Source organism: Engystomops pustulosus, chromosome 7 (assembly GCF_040894005.1).
Source record: "Engystomops pustulosus chromosome 7, aEngPut4.maternal, whole genome shotgun sequence".
NCBI lineage: Eukaryota > Metazoa > Chordata > Amphibia > Anura > Leptodactylidae > Engystomops > Engystomops pustulosus.
Window position 1 is genome coordinate 20,439,674 of NC_092417.1, and position 20,958 is coordinate 20,460,631.

A 20,958-nucleotide genomic window follows, 5' to 3' on the forward strand; every position below is an offset into this window, starting at 1 on the left:
ATAAGCTGTGACATCATCTATTGTCAGTAGTGATGTAATGATGGGTCAGTGTTATCTATATAGAGGTCATTGTACAGGGAGGGGGAGGAGATAAGCTGTGACATTATCTATTGTCAGTAGTGATGTAATGATGGGTCAGTGTTATCTATATAGAGGTCATTGTACAGGGAGGAGGAGATAAGCTGTGACATCATCTATTGTCAGTAGTGATGTAATGATGGGTCAGTGTTATCTATATAGAGTTCATTGTACAGGGAGGGGGAGGAGATAAGCTGTGACATCATCTATTGTTAGTAGTGATGTAATGATGGGTCAGTGCTATGTATATAGAGGTCATTGTACAGGGAGGGGGAGGGGATAAGCTGTGACATCATCTATTGTCAGTAGTGATGTAATGATGGGTCAGTGTTATCTATATAGAGGTCATTGTACAGGGAGGAGGAGGAGATAAGCTGTGACATCATCTTTTGTCAGTAGTGATGTAATGATGGGTCAGTGTCTATATAAATCAGGGTGATATCTGTAAGATATAGTAATTTTTATTAAATAAAGATAGTGACATGCCACTTTTGTTTGAAATTTTTTTATATAGAAAAAAATAAAATGTTAAGCGTAAAAAATTTTTTTTTCCGGTGACACGTTCTCTATAAATGAATCAGTCCTTTGCCTGGATGTTGTTATATATGGGTTATGGCGCCTCCTGTTGTTCAGTTCTAAACCTTTTGCCATATGCTTGCAGTTCTACAAAGCCGCACTCGCTCAATTTCGATGATGAATGAAGCTGTTATTATCATATATACGGGATTAGCTTTTTTATGAGAAAGCCTTAGAAAACGAGTCTGTGAGATGACATGGTTTGAGGTCCTCAGGCTGCAGCTGTTACTTGTGTCTCTCGTTGTGTCGGGGGGTGAGGTTTTCCCATGGACGTATTGGAGGCCAATCATCTTCTGGAAGATACACATCTCAGTAGCGTCAGTGCCCGCTGGTCTGCAGAGCTTGTGCCAGGCTGGAGAGGTCTACTCAATGAATGGAGACGTGGACCCTCAGGCCATCAGAATGGTAGCGGGAGATCTGCACATTGTTAGTAATGTGTTAGCATGTTGAGACTTTGTGCGATTCAACGTTCATGTTTGTGGAGGACCCTAAGAAAAAAGAGAAAAGTATCAAAGAAATATGAAGACTCATCGTCCAATCGGATTTAGTGACGATGAGTCTTCCACCAACCCAACCACCAAAGAGGTCTCAGCACCCAGAGGGAGTCATAACAGCAAATCACCCCCACCAATCCCATACTGATGACCTATGTAGCAGGAAGGTCCTCAGTATGAAGAATTACTGAAGGACTGTGAAGACGTTGAGGGGGTCTAGCTCTATGAACCCACCTTTTTTCTCATCGGCTCTTATACTGAGATACATTATTAGCGGCACCAGGAACAGGACACATTGTAGAGGCTTTATGATCAGTAGATGAAGAGATCTCCCACCTGGAAAGAAAAATAACATTTTTAAAAAACAATTAAAAATGAACGGACATCTCCACTGAAACACTCCCCCCCCCCCCCATTACACAGGGAGGACAATGACGTGATGGTTACCCCTGTGTCCTTTGCTTGACAAAGGTCGTAACATTGCTGGAGGTGGAATAGACGCCATTTTTTTTCACTATATTGGAGTGCTGCCATTTTCCTTTTGGATATATAATATATATACAGGCAGCCCCCGGGTTACGAACAAGATCAAAACTGTATATTTTAGAATTGTAGATCCAGAGAAAAATTTTATTTGCCCCAGTGACAATTGGATTTTCAAATTTTTTGCTGTAATTGTCACCGAGGATTATCAATAAAGCTTCATTACAGACACCTTTCATTGCAGCCTGGGACTAAAGAAAAGCATCCAGAGAGGTCACCAGAGGTCACAGTGGGCAGAGGGGTCCGTCTGTAACTAGGGGTCGTCTATAAGTCGGGTGTCCGCCTGTATATATATATATATTTCTTGAAAAAAATTGTACTTGGTCTGATTTTCGGGGGTCCTGTTTTCAGGAAAATAGGGTATAACATAAATCCAGGGAAGTATTGGCAGTGCAATATAGACATAAATTTGGGAGAGCGCTATAACAAATATATACGGATAGGAGGAAGCTATAAATACAAAATGAGGGGTTTTATGTATCTATATAATGCAATAAGAGATTTCTGCTTCGAGATAAATAAGTGATAGAGATGCCAGTGGATACAGACGGCGCCAGGGGATAGTAGATAATTGTTTGGATGCTCCACACTGCATCTTGCTCAAATAACATAAATTTTTATGAAGATTACACGTTTCAGAGGAAACTGCCCCTTCATCAGATGTAATAATACAGAACATAGTACATAGTGGGGGTCATTTACTAAGGGCCTGAATCGCGTTTTTTCCGATGGGTTATCCGAATATTTCTGATTTGCGCCGATTTTCCCTGAATTGCCCCGGGATTTTGGCGCACGCGATCGGATTGTGGCGCATCGGCGCTGGCATGCACGCGATGGAAGTTGGGGGGCGTGGCCGTAAGAAAACCCGACTGATTCGGAAAAACCAGTGCACTCCGAGGGAATTCAGCGCAGCAGCAACACCTGGTGGACATCGGGCGCATTGCCTTAGTGAATCGCCGGAAGACCCGAATCCTCCGCAGAGAACGCGCCGCTGGATCGTGAATGAACCGTAAGTAAATCTACTCCAGTGTGTTTGGGGTTACACTAAAGAGAACAATTGTTACATTACTTTTTATCACTATATAATATCACACACTTATACACAGCCACACACACACACACTTATACACAGCCACACACACACACACACACACTTATACACAGCCACACACACACACACTTATACACAGCCACACACACACACTTATACACAGCCACACACACACATATACACAGCCACACACACACACTTATACACAGCCACACACACACATATACACAGCCACAAACACTTACACACCGCTACACACACATATACACAGCCACACACACATATACAGGCATACACACAGGGGTGTACCAAGCCTGTCTGCTGCCTGAGGCGAGCCATAGAGAGACGCCCCCCCCCCCCCCCCCCGCCCATATATGTAATATTTCAGGGAGTGTCAGGACCAGATTACAGAGTACCGCCCTGTAGTATTTAATGCATACAGCATGCCGCCATGTAGTATAAAATGCATACAGCATACCACCATGTAGTATAAAATGCATACAGCATACCACCATGTAGTATAAAATGCATACAGCATACCGCCATGTAGTATTAAATGCATACAGAATATTGCCATGTGGTATAAAATACATACAGCGTCCCCCCATGTAGTATAAAATGCATACAGCATCCCCCCCATGTAGTATAAAATACATACATCATATTGCTATGTAGTGTAAAATGCATACAGCGTATACGGCATGTAGTAAAAAATACATACAGAATATTGCCATGTAGTATAAAATGCATACAGCGTATCGCCATGTAGTGTAAAATACATACAGCATATCGCCATGTGGTATAAAATGCATACAGAATATCGCCATGTACTATATAATGCATACAGAATATCGCCATGTAGTATAAAATGTATACAGCATATCGCCATGTAGTATAAAATGAATACAGAATATTGCCATGTGGTATATAATGCATACAGCATATCGCCATGTAGTATAAAATGAATACAGAATATTGCCATGTGGTATATAATGCATACAGCATATCGCCATGTAGTATAAAATGAATACAGAATATTGCCATGTGGTATATAATACATACAGCATATCGCCATGTAGTATAAAATGGATACAACGTACCACCATGTAGAATAAAATGGATACAGCTTACTACCATGTAGTATATAATACATACAGCATATCGCCACATAGTATAAAATGCATGTAGTGTATCGCCATGTAGAATAAACCGCATACAACGTGCCACCATGTAGTATAAAATGCATACGGAATACATATATACACAAATAAACACGTACATATACACATACACATCACATACATATACACATTACATACACAAATCACATACATATACACATTACATACACAAATCACATACATGTACACATATACACACATACATGTACACAAACATATACATATATACATTACATAGACACATCACATACATATACACATGTACACACATACATAGACACATCACATACATAGACACATATATATACATTACATACACACATCACATACATATAAACAGATAAACTTACTTTATTTTCTTGTATTTTCCAGGAAGGTTCTCCAGGAGCGGGGGAGGGGGGGCTTGGGCGTACAAGGGGGGGGGGAGCCGAGCGGAGGAGGGGGGGAGCCGAGCGGAGGAGGGGGGGGGGGAGCCGAGCGGAGGAGGGGGGGGGAGCCGAGCGGAGGAGGGGGGGGGGAGCGGAGCGGAGTGGAGGAGAAGGGGGGGCCGAGCGGAGGAGGGGGGGAGCGGAGCAGAGTGGAGGAGAAGGGGGGGCCGAGCGGAGGAGGCCGGGAGCGGAGCAGAGTGGAGGAGAAGGGGGGGCCGAGCGGAGGAGGCCTGGAGCGGAGCAGAGTGGAGGAGAAGGGGGGGCCGAGCGGAGGAGGGGGGCCGAGCGGAGCGGAGGAGGCCGGGAGCGGAGCAGAGTGGAGGAGAAGGGGGGGCCGAGCGGAGGAGGGGGGCCGAGCGGAGCGGAGGAGGCCGGGAGCGGAGCAGAGTGGAGGAGAAGGGGGGGCCGAGCGGAGGAGGGGGGCCGAGCGGAGCGGAGGAGGCCGGGAGCGGAGCAGAGTGGAGGAGAAGGGGGGGCCGAGCGGAGGAGGGGGGCCGAGCGGAGCGGAGGAGGCCGGGAGCGGAGCAGAGTGGAGGAGAAGGGGGGGCCGAGCGGAGGAGGCCTGGAGCGGAGCAGAGTGGAGGAGAAGGGGGGGCCGAGCGGAGGAGGGGGGCCGAGCGGAGCGGAGGAGGCCGGGAGCTGAGCAGAGTGGAGGAGAAGGGGGGGCCGAGCGGAGGAGGGGGGCCGAGCGGATTGGAGGAGGCCGGGAGCGGAGCAGAGTGGAGGAGAAGGGGGGGCCGAGCGGAGGAGGCCGGGAGCGGAGCAGAGTGGAGGAGAGGGGGAGGACTGAGCGGAGGAGGACGGAGCGGAGCATAGTGGAGGAAGCGGAGATGAAAGGGACAGAAGGAGCGGAGCAGAGTGGAGGAGAGGGGGGGCGGAGCAGAGGAGGGGGAGAGCGGATATGAACGGGACAGAGGGAGCGGAACGGAGCAGAGTGGAGGAGAGGTGGGGAGCGGCGCGGAACAGAGCAGAGGAGGGGGAGAGCGGGGGGGGGTGTCAGCCTGGGATGGTGGTCAGGTGGACGGCAGGACAGGCCGGCGGGCGGCAGCAAGGTCCGGTTGGCGGCAGCACGGGTGGGGGTTCCAGCGGCAGCATAGGCAGACTGGCGGGTGGTAGCATGGACGGCCGGGCGCACAATGCCGCCCCTCGTCCAGCAGGTGGCGCGCCGCCTGAGGCGAGATTCTCAACTCGCCTCATGGCAGGTGCGCCCCTGCATACACACTTATACACAGCTACACACATATTGTAGGAGATTAGCTCCGGGGATCGTCGTCTCCTAAGCAGACGACCAGCACACACAGGGAATTCACACAATGTGAGTAAGGTTAAGACTGGCCTCAGCCAGCTTTATTTGGCAGTACACAAACTCAAAACTCCCCAGGGTGGATCCCAGTGTGAAGTCTGCCCCATGTATTAGTGAAGCCCCTCCAGCTGAAAACTAATCAACTTAATTAGACAGACCCAACTTTTACAGGCCTGTCTTCTACTCAGCTTTTCATAAGGCAAAATGCACATTTTATGTCCAAAAGCTTCTCTAGTGGCAGCCACCCTGCCACAATATATACAGGCATACACACTTATACACAGCTACACACACTTATACACAGCCACACACACTTATACACAGCCACACATACTTATACACAGCCACACACACACTTATACACAGCCACACACACATATACACAGCCACACACACATGTACACAGCCACACACACTTATACACAGCCACACACATATATACACAGCCACACACATATATACACAGCCACACACATATATACACAGCCACACACACTTATACACAGCCACACACATATATACACAGCCACAAACACTTACACACCGCTACACACACTTATACACAGCCACACACATATATACACAGCCACACACACTTATACACAGCCACACACATATATACACAGCCACAAACACTTACACACCGCTACACACACATATACACAGCCACACACACATATCCACAGCCGAACACACTTATACACAGCTACACACACTTATACACAGCCACACACACTTATACACAGCCACACACATATATACACAGCCACACACACTTATACACAGCCACACACACTTATACACAGCCACACACTCTTATACACAGCCACACACACATATATACACAGCCACACACACTTATACAGAGCCACACACACTTATACACAGCCACACACATATATACACAGCTACACACACTTATACACAGCCACACACACTTATACACAGCCACACACACTTATACACAGCCACACACTCTTATACACAGCCACACACACATATATACACAGCCACACACACTTATACAGAGCCACACACACTTATACACAGCCACACACATATATACACAGCTACACACACTTATACACAGCCACACACACTTATACACAGCCACACACACTTACACACAGCTACACACACATATACACAGCTACACACACTTATACACAGCCACACACACTGTTACACAGTAGGCCTCACCTCTCTCGCCTGCAGCTGCACATATGTCCTTCACCTGGATGGAGACGTTCTTGCCCTCGACCGGGTTCCAGACTATACAGTGGATTGTCATGGCCCGGGAGTCGCTCTTTACTGCCGTCTGCAAGTATTCTTCCTGTACATTTAGTCCATATAATACTCCAGCGTCTGATAATAGCCACGTCAGGGGGAGATGTGATTGGCTTGTACTGGATGGTGTGGTACAATGGAGAGTGAAGTTACAGAGGTCCGCGGTGTCCTCCATCACCTCAGCGCTTATGTGTGGGCGAGGAACAGGTTCTATAGACATAAAGCACAGAAATAAGATGGTATATAAACCATAGCTGCAGTACTAGCCCCCAGTACTAGTGATAGGAGGACACACTTCCCCCTGCTGGTGTGATGATGTGAGGGCCATGGTACAGGACAGTCACCCCTAGTAGTGATAGGAGGACACACTGCCCCCTGCTGGTGTGATGATGTGGGGGCCATGGTATAGGACAGTCACCTCTAGTAATGATAGGAGGACACACTGCCCCCTGCTGGTGTGATGATGTGGGGGCCATGGTATAGGACAGTCACCCCTAGAAGTGATAGGAGGACACACTGCCCCCTGCTGGTGTGATGATGTGGGGGCCATGGTATAGGATAGTCACCCCTAGTAGTGATTGGAGGACACACTGCCCCCTGCTGGTGTGATGATGTGGGGGCCATGGTATAGGACAGTCACTACTAGTAGTGATAGGAGGACACACTGCCCCCTGCTGGTGTGATGATGTGGGGGCCATGGTATAGGATAGTCACCCCTAGTAGTGATTGGAGGACACACAGCCCCCTGCTGGTGTGATGATGTGGGGGCCATGGTATAGGACAGTCATCCCTAGTAGTGATAGGAGGACACACTGCCCCCGGCTGGTGTGATGATGTGGGGGCCATGGTGTAGGACAGTCACCCCTAGTAGTGATAGGAGGACACACTGCCCCCTGCTGGTGTGATGATGTGGGGGCGATGGTATAGGATAGTCACCCCTAGTAGTGATAGGAGGACACACTGCCCCCTGCTGGTGTGATGATGTGGGGGCCATGGTATAGGACAGTCACCCCTAGAAGTGATAGGAGGACACACTGCCCACTGCTGGTGTGATGATGTGGGGGCCATGGTATAGGACAGTCACCCCTAGTAGTGATAGGAGGACACACTGCCCCCTGCTGGTGTGATGATGTGGGGGCCATGGTATAGGACTGTCACCCCTAGTAGTGATAGTAGAACACTGCCCCCTGCTGGTGTGATGATGTGGGGCCATGGTATAGGACAGTCACCCCTAGAAGTGATAGGAGGACACACTGCCCCCTGCTGGTGTGATGATGTGGGGCCATGGTATAGGACAGTCACCCCTAGTAGTAATAGGAGGACACACTGCCCCCTGCTGGTGTGATGATGTGAACATTACATTTGTTACTGGAATTATTAATGCAACTATTATATTTTACTAAGTCATTATATTTTCATTATAGGAGACACCCCACATTATAGAGACACCACGCACCATAGAGTGTGACATTCCATGAATAGTTTTCTGGTATTCTATTTTCTTGTACAACGTCAATCCTGTAAATCCCGGCGTCCTCCATAGTCAGGTTCCTTATGGTCAATGTAAGAGGGTCTTCAGACTTTTGTAGACGCCCAGTGAACTGAGTGTGAGGTGAATGATGGTTATCCCCAGCAATGAGCATTATCAAGACACCTCCTCCGCTCCCATCAAACCACCATCTTACTACACTTATTGTGGCCGTCTTCTCTGTAGGAACATATGAGAAAGTGACCTCCTCGTGTAGTAGAGCCGGTGTATGCTCCACTGCTTCACCTCCTACAGACACAGAACATAACAAATAATTATAAGATATATAATAATAAGATATATCCGCTGGGCACTGATAGGTCGTCAGCCTGGAGTCTTATAGAAACTCCTGGGCCCAACATAAAGCCAGATCTGTAAAGATCAGTTGTAAATTTACAATATGCTACAATATAATTGTATTACAGTACATTGTAAGTGCAATCAGACCCCCTTGGGTTAAAGTACCTTAAGGGGCCTGAAATAATACAAATTCTGCATTGGTGAGTTCTCTCAATTAAAACATAACTTTTATTCCAAACATCTAAAATTAAAATATGCTGAACAAACAACTCGAATGCTCGGGTAGTATACCTAATAAAACTACAAAATTGAGCCCAAATGACTGAATTCAGCTCACACTTTAAAACCAATGTTACCAATGCTACTATACAGTATGGAACGGACCATTGCTGGAGGTGATTGTGGAGAGGCCAGGATATATGAAACCCACCTCATTTCCTGACTGTCCAAGGTCCAAGTTCATGTGATAGGATGATTTCGGTCACATGGTAAAAAAGACCCTAGTTCATCCCTATTACCTCCTGGCCCCAGAGTTTTATTGCTCCCGCCCTTACAAGGGCAGTCCCATTATTGACCTATTAGGTGCTCTATCCTCGCCCTACACGTTTCATCCTATTTTCTGCATAGTCAACCATCAGGAGCTTCACTGAGGTGATTAGAGCCAAGGGGTGTCCCACAAGACTGGTAATGTCTATGGGGTAAAAAATATCCCACTGCTGGGACATGGGAACAGAGGGGTTCTCCATTCACATTTGGAGCCTCTGCTGCGGAGCACTGATTCGGCTCCATATCCGCCTCCTCCTGGATGTTTCTGGGGTTTTTTGGGGTCTGTACATGGGGGAGAAAAAGTTATGGCTTTTTGAATGTAGAGAGGAGAAACAAAAAGGTAAAAATGGAAAAAGGCCAGATCTTGTAGGGGATTGAGGATGGTCTATAAGCTCACGAATCACAGGCAGGTAACACAGGGCTCTTTAAAAGTATCGAGAGAAAATATAGATGCGTTTTTGATATTGCTCACCCTACTCATTCGACCACGGCTGCACGACACGGATTCCGCACGGACCTCTGCGTGAAGAAATACTTGAGAAGAAAATAATCCAGCGTGCTGCATCCAGGTGAAAACAAAAATCTTGATAGCTTTATTATGGACTCGTAGTCCGGATAAAAATTGGATAATAAAATTACAGAGACTACCGCCGTAGTCACAGCACAGCGACAATGCAGATGGTATGGGTTAGCCTACTCCGGCCAACGCGTTTCCAGTGTCATCCGACACTCTTAGTCATGGCAAAGGCTTTGAACGCTGGGTGAATGTTAAATGTGAAAATGACCGGAAGCAGAGAACCACTTCAGGCAAAATGGAAAAGGCGGGATAGACTCACGCAGCGTTCAAAGACATGGAGTAATGGAATCTAAATATCCAGTTGTGAACATAGACAGAATGGTGATAAACAGGTAAGCACGTTTAAGACAATAAAAAAAGCATATATAACACATCACTTTAACATTTCAATGCTGAATTAGCGTAGTGGTTAGTTGTGTCATTGCAGCGATGGTCATATAAGAAAACGATTTGCTTACATTATTTTAATATGGTATAATGTCACGATAGGAAATTCAAATCTTGAATCTGTCATAATGGATAAAAACAATTTTACAAAGGAAAGGATTCATTGACTGATGTTGCAATGTTAATGATCACGAAGATACCCGTGTGGAATGGTGGATAGCTATTCATGTTTTGTCATGTACAATATAGCTATTGTTTGTATTTACTGCCTGGTAATGCTATGATGGAGGATATCACTATATACCTGATGAGAAGCATGAAGGAAATGATGGGACTAAATTGATTAGTCCCTATAATGAAACATGAATTCGTTTCTGTAGTTAAGGCCAGACGGAAATCTGGAGTTCAGGTGGAAGATCCAATACGCTTCGCGATCCACGAGGCGTTTTTGGATGCTGCCTCCTCTTTTGTTTGGATAGATTTTCTCAATGGCATAGCCTCTCAGAGAATCAGTTTTGCCCCCATGGATATCCATGAAATGCCTGGATGCTCCTGATATTGCCTTTTTGTGTTCGAAGGGAGCTGTTTTCCTATTGATGTCTCCCAGGTGTTCCAGGAATCTAACCTTGAACTTTCTTTTAGTGGCCCCCACATATTTTTTATTACATTGTGTGCATTCTATGATATATATAACATTGTCGCTATTGCAATTGATGTATGATGTAATAGGATGTTCTTGTGTATTGTCATGGTTGAAGAAGTTTTTGGTAGGTGAAACATATTTGCAAGTTTTGCAGGGATGTGAGCCGCAGTTGAAAAAACCTTTGTGCCTCAACCAGTTTTGTCTCTTGTTATCTCGAATGGGAAAACTGGGTGAGATGATGTTGCCTATTGTGGTGGCCCGACGAGACACTACACTGCAGCCCTCTGACAGAATTTGCGCCAGTGTTTCATCTTGCGTTAATATGGGTAAGTTTTTCTGAATGATGTGTTTAATTGTATTAAATTGAGGGCTGTATCGAATCACCACTGTGGGTTTGTTCCTGACATTTCGTTTCTTTTTTGAGATAGAGGTTTTCAAAAGTGAATTTCTGTCTTTACAAGACACTATTCTTTCTGCTCTTTGTAATTGCCACTGGGAATAACCTCTGTGTTTCAATCTGTTTTTGATATTGGTGACTTCATGATAGTAGTCCGATGTCTTACTGCAATTTCTTTTGGCTCTTGTGAGTTCTCCAACCGGGATTGACGTAATGGTATGTTTGGGGTGTGAGCTGTGAGCATGTAAAATGGTATTTCCTGAGATGTCTTTGCGATGAGTGTTAGTATGAATTTGTTGGTTGTACACAAAAATGTTTAAATCCAGAAACGTTACTTGTGTGTTACTGATGTGATGGGTGAAACGCAGATTGAAGGCATTAGTGTTCATGCAGTCGATGAAATTAGGTATGGCAGACACATCGCCCGACCAAATGAAAAGCAGGTCGTCGATGTATCTGCCATACCAAAGAATCGACCGCATGAATGGATTGGTGTCACTGTAGAGATGGATTTCTTCCCACCACGCCATGACAAGGTTGGCGAGGGAAGGGGAATATTTGGCTCCCATAGGGACTCCTTTGAGTTGTAAATAAAACACATCGTTAAAAAGAAAAAAATTATGTTTTAACAAGTACCATAATGTTTCTTTGATGAAATTCTTTAAATTGTCACTGTATGTGCTGTATTTGTTCATGTGATATTCTATTGCTGATAATGCAACATTGTGAGGTATACATGTGTACAGGGAGATCACATCACAGCTTAGCCAGCTGTAAGAATCATCCCATGTGACAGTTTGTAAGGCTCTTAGAACATCTCCGGTGTCTTTAAGATAACCGGGGGTTCTAGTTGCTAGAGGTTGCAATAGGGAGTCGAGCCATTCGCTGAGATGTTCAGTAAGGGAACCGATGCCAGATACTATGGGGCGCATAGGTGGCGGGTGTTGGCCCTTATGTACTTTCGGTAATGCATGTAGGAACGGTACTTGTGGTTCATTAACATTAATATAATCAAATTGTTTTTTGCTAAATATCCCCTGGGCATAACCATCAGTAATGATGTTAAGAAAAATCTGTTGAAATTTATTAGTAGGGTTGGTGGATAAAACCCTGTAAGTCTCTGTGTCGGTAAGAAGTTCTTGTGTCCATTGGATGTAAGAACAAGTGTCCATGACTACAATACAACCACCTTTGTCCGCCATTTTGACGGTAAGTTCATGGTTATTTTTCAATTCGTTCAGAGCTTTATGTTGGTTGTGGTTGAAATTAGCCGGTTTTCCTTTTTTGGAGATGTCAAATAATTTTTTTAAATCTTTTTCCACGGCTTCTTGAAAAGCGTCCATGGTTGGTACCCTGGCTTGTTTCGGATAGAATGTTGGATTTTTTGTCGCAAGGGATGATGTACCAATCTCTTCTTTATCTGCCGTTTGGTCATCGAGATCAACAAGATCGATTAATGTTTTTTGTTCCATAAAATTAAATCCTTGAAATATGTTGATGTCAGTATGTGAGGATGTCATATCGATAGATTGCGATTCTTGGCTGAAAAAATGTTTTCTGATTGTAAGATTTCTGATGAATTTGTTAATGTCCAATAATGTCGTGAAGAGATCAAAAGTTTTCTCGGGGACAAAATTGAAGCCAAGTTTAAGCAAACTTATTTGATCTTCATTAAGTTCCACTTTAGAGAGGTTTAAGACATCTATATTGTTTGAATGTACCTCTAGAGTGTCTATTTGGGTTGACTCCTCGTTTTTCGATCTTGTTGTATTGGTTTTTTTCTTGTGCTTTCTGCCACCTCTCCTTTTGCGTTTTTTGCCTGTGTAGTAGAAGTCTTATTATTATGGTAATATGTTAACTGTTTGGGCATATGTTCGTATCTTTCCGTGTCAGAAGTTTCAGGGTTTGTATCGGATTGTTCTGCTTCCGAAGAACTGAAACCAACTCTGGGTTTTTTCACATATGTGCGTTTACCACGTTTTTTCTTGAGTATGGATTTAGGTGTATGTGGTAGGTTCCAAGGTTGTTCTCGTCTGCCCCATTCATAGACCTGGTCATGTTGATAATCAAATAGGTCTCTTTGGAATTTACTTTTTTTGAGTTCCATTATGGATTCCTCTGTATCGTTTATGAGTTGATTTATGTGATCTTCTGTGGTTTTCCATGCTTCTAGATCCAATTTGGATTTGATATCTTGTTTCAGGTTGGTAAGTTCCGAGTCAATTTCCTCCAATTTGACTTGTTCACAAGAGATTATTAATTGCATAAGTTCTAGTGAGCATTTACTCAGTGCATCATTCCACGCTTTGACAAATTCTTCAGTATATATATACGAGGGTATCTTTTTGATTCTGAGACCACGTGGGATCATTTGTTTGGATAAATAATTTTGTAATGTGGTACAGTCCCACCATGTGCGTACCTCCCGTAGTGCCTGGCTTTCCCACTCTCTTATTTTAGATTGTATGTCGATGTTGGGAGCACTTTCTTGATTGTTATCACCAAACACTTGTGCTAATCGCTTTTGTCTATTGTTGGCTTCACCTGTCGCCATTATAGCAGTGTTTGGGATGGGAGGTGGAAGGTCTCAGAAGCTTGTGCTGTGACTACAAGATGTTATTGGCGGTGTCTGAGTGTTACATCATGTATGATGCAGGCATTTCTTGTGGGTATGCAAAGAAAAAAACAGTCCGTATTCAAATACCGAGAGAAAATATAGATGCGTTTTTGATATTGCTCACCCTACTCATTCGACCACGGCTGCACGACACGGATTCCGCACGGACCTCTGCGTGAAGAAATACTTGAGAAGAAAATAATCCAGCGTGCTGCATCCAGGTGAAAACAAAAATCTTGATAGCTTTATTATGGACTCGTAGTCCGGATAAAAATTGGATAATAAAATTACAGAGACTACCGCCGTAGTCACAGCACAGCGACAATGCAGATGGTATGGGTTAGCCTACTCCGGCCAACGCGTTTCCAGTGTCATCCGACACTCTTAGTCATGGCAAAGGCTTTGAACGCTGGGTGAATGTTAAATGTGAAAATGACCGGAAGCAGAGAACCACTTCAGGCAAAATGGAAAAGGCGGGATAGACTCACGCAGCGTTCAAAGACATGGAGTAATGGAATCTAAATATCCAGTTGTGAACATAGACAGAATGGTGATAAACAGGTAAGCACGTTTAAGACAATAAAAAAAGCATATATAACATATATATATAACATATATATATAAAAGTATTCCAGATGCTTCCTGTTTCCATCATTTTGGAAAAAAAATTATCTCCGTGCACCATGGGCGGGGCCATGCACCATGGGCGGGGCCGTGCGCCTTTTTTTTCATTCTAAATTGCCCGGCACCACTTTGAAGCCCCTTCATCCTTTGCATAAAGAATGTGTGTAAAGAATAATAGGAATCTCAGGAGCAGTTGGAGTTCTGGAAGGAGATTGTCTCCGGTGTCTGAGAACAGCTTCCAGTCAAGAAAAGAAGCACAAAAAAGTCCCGTAAGATGTTCACTAGTGATGAACGCACCCAAACCGCAAAGTCCGGGATCGTACAGAACTTCATTATCGAACTTCATCGTACCGAACTTATTAAGTGCCACATTAATGCCAGTGGCATTTAAACAGTAAGCAACCACAACTGGTGCCAGTACTGATTGTGGGTGTTACTGGTGGGGGTTCGGTACCTGGATGTGTATTTTGATGGGTCTGCTCATCACTAATGCTTACTATAATTTAACTATAATGGGGCTCATTTACTAAGGGTCAAGCTGCTCATTTGTCCGACTTTGTACCTTTTTCGGGGATTACAAGGCATGGACAGGTATTTAACAGGGGTCTGCGTTGGGATTGTGTTGCACCCGATCGTTCTTTGGCGCAGCTGCGCTGGCTTCTATGCGACAGAAAATAGGGGGGCGGGCCGTCGGACGATCCGACTGATTCGGACTGAGCGCAGGATTTAACTTTCAAATTGTGTCGCAAGATCAAGCAGTTACATGCACCAGGAAGAAGAAGGTGAACTCCGGTGCACCTGAGCGGGGAAGCGACACATGCAGGATATCGGGCGCACTGTGAATAGTGCCAGAGTGCCTTATCGTTGGACAACGCACTTTCGGGGAACGCGTCAGGATGGATAAGTAAATGTGCCCCAATATTTCAAGTTATATCCAGCAGTGTTGCTCTCATTCTGCAAGGACTTGCCTCTCTGGGGCAAATTTACTTACCCGGTCCATTCGCGTTCCAGCGGCGGCTTCTCCGCTCTGGATTCGGGTCCGGCCGGGATTTAATAAGGTAGTTCTTCCGCCGTCCACCAGGTGGCGCTGCTGCGCTGAAAGTAAACTCATCGCGCCGGAATGCACCGAGCTGGACCAGGTGAAGGTAAGCGGTCCTTATGCGACACATTTTCGGTTTTTAAATGCGGCGGTTTTTCCGAATACGTCGGGTTTTCGTTCGGCCACGCCCCCCGATTTCCGTCGCGCGCATGCCAGCGCCGATGCGCCACAATCCGATCGCGTGCGCCAAAATCCCGGGGCAATTTAAGTACAAGCGGCGCAAAACGGAAATATTCGGGTAACACGTCGGGAAAACGCGAATCGGGCCCTTAATAAATGACCCCCTCTGTGTCTAGAAGAGAGGCAAGCCCCCGCCCAGAACTTTACATTGTAAAGGGTTAATGTTTCCATGTTCCTCTCCATTCCCACCAGCATTACTGTATATTTAGCTGGTGATTTCAGCTACAGAGACGGCATGTTAAAGGGCGACACAAGTTTACAACAAAATTTGAAGTTCTCTTTTAATTTTTGCAAAGCAGATGTGGACATATAAGGGAGGCCGTTTGCACAATAAACCACATTACTCGATAGAACGTTGCTAAATAAGTCCGGAAAAATCTGATGTATTCAGAACTAATGTATGTGGAAGATCATGACACTAGGATATCAGAGATGTAGGAACTGCTCGCTCTTATAGTGACATTGCCACCAGATTTTACCCCATTAAACTAGCAGCCCCCTCGGGCAGTGATGGCGAACCTTTAAGAGACCGAGTGCCCAAACTGCAAACCAAAATCCACTTAATTACAGTTACGTGCCAACATGGCATTTTAAGCCGCAACTTATTGCTACCAGTTCTTCCAAATCATGTAATCGTATCGGCCCCCTGAGGCCACCAATACAGTTGAAGGAAGGAGGACAAATTCTCTCCAGGGTCTCTCTGTACAGGAAGAATGGTGGGTCCAGCAGGATGGCTTCCAAAGATAATGCACTTCTTTCAACACCTGGGGTGATGGCCTGGGTGCCCACAGAAAGGGCTCTGAGTGCCACCTCTGGCACCCGTGCCATAGGTTCGCCACCACTGCCCTAGGGAAAGGTAAGAAATGTCCTTTCTAAAAATCCCACTCCTCAGAGTCCTAAAAATGCCCCATCCATTGCCCATTGCCTCTTCATCCACAACATCTCCATCAGACTCCATCACTAAGGTCCAGAGCTGAGTTTTTCGGCAGCATGTTCTCCATTATTTGGTTTACTTAGTCCTACATAATACCACCATCTACTATATAGGGTTCCATCAGCCCTTGATGGATCGTCTCATTCTACTGATTGTCTGAGGTCACCAGTGATGACCTTATCTCCTGGGATGTCTCTCGGATGGATGGCATTCTATAAATTATTTAGGAAAAACTCCAGACTCACCTGGAACAAGCAGGATCAGGACTGTTAATAGAGCGTAGAAACCTTTCACGGATTCCTGGGGCTTCATGTTGAAGATGATGAGTGCGGTGGTGGAGAAAGAGGAAACGAACGAGGGACGTGGATGTTGTAAGGGAAATGACACAATCTTACAGGTCAGAGAAGGAAGGGGATGACGTCAACAAAAAAATAAAAAATATAGATATTTTTTGACACTCACGTATCTGTCTCAGTCTTGCCCTTTGGATGTATCTGATGTAAATGAGGAGTTGCAGAACAAGACGCAGCAAATGACACTTTTTTCTTGGAAACGTTGCAGTATTTCTTCATTTTGGACGACCCAATCAGAGGTTTCAAAGGAATTTTTGACAGTTTGGGGTTAGACAGATTTAGTATTATTTATATACATATGCAACACCCTCGCCGATGCAATGGCGAGGGAGTGTTTGCGAATACGTCCCACCTGCATGTACCCACATCACACTACATGGTCCTGATAGGACATAGGGGATATTGCAGTGGTGAATCCTGCCTGGCAAGGCAGAAGTTAAGTATTTTGTATGATGCAAGATGCTATTGTCCAATGATCTGTGTTACATCCTGTCCTTTGTAAGCTGAGATGTGATTGCAGGAGCAGCCACCACCTGACCAAAGGGAGGTAATAAAACCCCCTGGCCAGGAATGTTCTGGGGTTAGTCAAAAGATCTTCTAGAAGAGAGATTCCAGTGTAGGAGAATCCTAGAGATCAGTGAGTGAGTGAGCAATCTCTGTCTAGCCCATACCAGAGCAGGAAGAGCCTAGCCCCTGCCTCTGAAGAGTGGAGTCTAAGACTAGAGTTAGTGTAGTGAGGAAAAGGGGTATCATCTTACCTTTAGAGGTGATACCTGAAGCCCTACAGGACAAGCTGAAGCTTCCTACCAGGACACAGCTGCCTTCCCAGCCTGCCCTCTACATCCAGGCTGGTGAACTATCTCCTGAGGCTCCCTCCAAAAGCATCTCAGCACTCCATCTACCTGTTAAAGGCACGTTGCTGCTGTTCCTGCCGGTTCAAATAAAGAACTGTAAGTTGTTTTCTTCAACTTCTGTCTCCGTCTGGTCCCTGCTAATACGGCTGCCTTCATCACCGGGCACCCTGTCCATCACCCAGAGACTCACACTCGGGACATTAAAGGGGTTGCCCCAGGGAGATCCGCTATAGCAGCCTCTCCCTCATCATTTCTTGCCAACACCACCCTGCTGGAGACCTGCCAGGCTGTAGGACAGCCCTCCGGTTCCCCCGTACCAAGCACCGTGACAATAGCGTGCTTAGGCCGCAACCGCCAGCCACTCCGGTACCGCGGGCCCCGGCTGTCTCCAGGCCTCACCTCAAGGGCTAGGCCCCGGTGGGGGATGTTGCAAGTGGCGTCACGAACAGGATTGATACTTCTGTGCCTTATTACGGCATTAAAGACTTTCCTTTATTAAAAAGACTGTGCTGCCTAACCCTGCTGCCATCCGGGTTTAGGCCCAAGTAATTGTGTGTTTCTGGATTGAACTGTGTTAATGCTGCCACGTGCTGTCGAGCGCCGCTCCAGCACTCAAGAGGTTAATCCCTGCAAGAACTGTACCAGCTCTGCTACATCCGGCGCTGCCGCGCCTGAAGATTTTTACCTCAGAAACTGTGGCGCAGCAAGTAATTCCAGCCCGCCAAAACCCTTACTGGCGGGAAACCCAGACGACACCCCAAGCTCCACCCACGCACGAAGGGCGCGAACCCCGCCTCCTGTGGCGCAGGCGCAGGAAAAATTAGAGCCCGCCACAGCTCTTGGCGGTAAGGACTTGGACTCCTCCCACTGGCTCGGGGCGGACTTCCTGCCCCGCCTCAGAGAAACGCCAGAACTCGTGCGGATTTTGGACAGTGAGGACAGCATCATGTGGGGTCCTCCGCCATTCCCTCCTGTGGAGCGTACCGAGTTCTTTGAAGTGTTGGAGACTATGGTCGTGGTCTCTGCCCAGCCGGTCCGGAGACCCTCCGCTGGACACCGGCTGCACCGAGGACTGACCCGGGCCTTCGTCACCAGGACGTATTTCCAAACGGTGACGGAGCACCAGGTACCACCCGGGCGTTTCCTCGTGCCTCTCCCGGCTACCATGCTGGTACCGCGGACCCACGTGGAGGCGCCACGTGGGGAGGCCCCGACTCCTGTCGAGCCAACGCCTGGGCCTATTGCTGCTGCTCCACCTGCTCCGAGGCCTACCATTCCCGCTGTGCGGCCTGCCAGCCCCGCTGTGACGGTTCCTGATACTCCGGCGGTTCCCGATCCTCCGGCACCTACCTGTCGCCCAAGGAGATCCGAGCCTGCACCGGAGCCACGAGCCCCAGCACCGGCACCTCCGCAGCCTCAAGGCCGAGGTGAGGCCGCCCGCCGGCGACTCTGAGACGCTGTCTCGGAACAGCGACGCCGAGAGAAGGAGGCCCAACGGTATATGGTCGGCCGGTCTACAGCTGGAGCTTGGGTGGAAAAGAACCGCACCACTGGCATGGTCCGGTTCTTCGACAAGCAACGTGGCTATGGCTTCGCCACCCAGGACTAGACCGGACGGGAGGTATTTATTCCCCGCCGGTCTGTCAAGAGGCCTGACTTGCCGGAGAGACTGCACAATCTGAAGCCAGGAGAGTGCATCGAGTTCTCCCTGCAGGAGGGGCCCCAAGGACCACGGGCGGCTGGTGTGATCCGGATCCCGGACTCCGATGAGGACCGCTACCCATCGTACGACGAGCTGTATGAGGACGACGAGTGGCCGGAATCCCCGAACACTTCTTCTTCCTCGGCTGCGAGTCCCCGGGCGGTGACCCACGTGAATGCCCCATCCACGGTAATCGTGAGTACGGGTCCCATTGCCATCCATGGGCCGGGCATGATTCAGGGCGCCACCCCCACCGTCTCCCCTGCCGGGAGCATTGCCAGGTCCCGCGGCTCTTCTGTGGGAGATGACATCCCGGCTAGTGAACCTTGTCCGGAGGTTCCAACGAGGCCCACTTCTCCGCTTGCCGGTTACCAATGGGGTGATGTCCCGGCCCCAGAAGAACCGGAGCTGGAAGGAGCTGCGGCGCTGCCGCAGGTCCCTGTTTATTTCTTCCTGGACCCCTCCGTGGTCCCTGGCTCAGTTGAGCCCCCGGCTGGAACAGCCGACACCCCGGGCGACAGTGTTCCTCCCCCTGAAGGTCCGGAGGATGTTGCTGCACCTGCAGTACCCGCTACTGCCACCGGGTGTCCCCAGCCGGCACCTACTCCCGCTGAGGATGCACAGGATTCCTTGCTGGAGCTGGATCCTGTCTCTGCTGAACCCAGCGATGCAGAATAACCCCTGAAGGGCTGTAGCCCACTTCAGGTACTGTACATATTGTGTATTTATCTCCATTTTCCCTAAAGAGCCAGAGACTTTCCTGAGACTCTCATCCCTATTTATCTCAGTCAAGAGACATACCTTGAACTGATTATTGTCCTGTGCTATGATAGCACCCCTTCCTCTGCCACAGCAGAGATTCTTTCTTCAAAGGACTCTGTCCCTCTACACAAAGAGGAGACCCTTTGCTTCTCAGTGCACTTTTCCCCACATCAAGGGCTGTACCCAGAAGATGGACTTTGTCATTAGAGACCTTCTGTGAGACTTTTGCCAGATACTACAAGGAAAAGTTGCCATTTAATTTATTATCATTTTGCACTTAATGCCTTCCTTTTTAGGTACGGACATTCTGCTTGCACTTTTTATGCCTTTCCTTTGCAGGAAAAGAGACATTTGCTATCTTGCTACCCTGAGTAGCCTATCTACCTCTGTAACGTTTGTAACGTTCAAGATGTGTACCCATTGGGCTGCTAAGCCAATGAGAATTTACCAAATGTTTGCACACTGTCATATATGCCAGTAGTCTGCATTAACCCTTTCATAGGCTTTACAGGTT

At 47.1% G+C, this 20,958-nt stretch overlaps 1 protein-coding gene across 1 annotated transcript; it reads right to left on the reverse strand.

Moving 5' to 3' along the window:
* Positions 1-632: 632 nt before the first annotated feature.
* On the reverse strand, positions 633-17,134 carry LOC140068688 (SLAM family member 9-like). Its single transcript, XM_072114074.1, has 5 exons — positions 17,019-17,134; positions 8,398-8,718; positions 6,855-7,151; positions 1,383-1,484; positions 633-1,142 (listed from the first exon to the last, which is right to left on the reverse strand). Exons 1-5 carry the CDS (start codon positions 17,083-17,085, stop codon positions 1,093-1,095), a joined length of 837 nt encoding a protein of 278 aa, XP_071970175.1. The 5' UTR covers positions 17,086-17,134; the 3' UTR covers positions 633-1,092.
* Between the last annotated feature and the right edge of the window lie 3,824 nt (positions 17,135-20,958).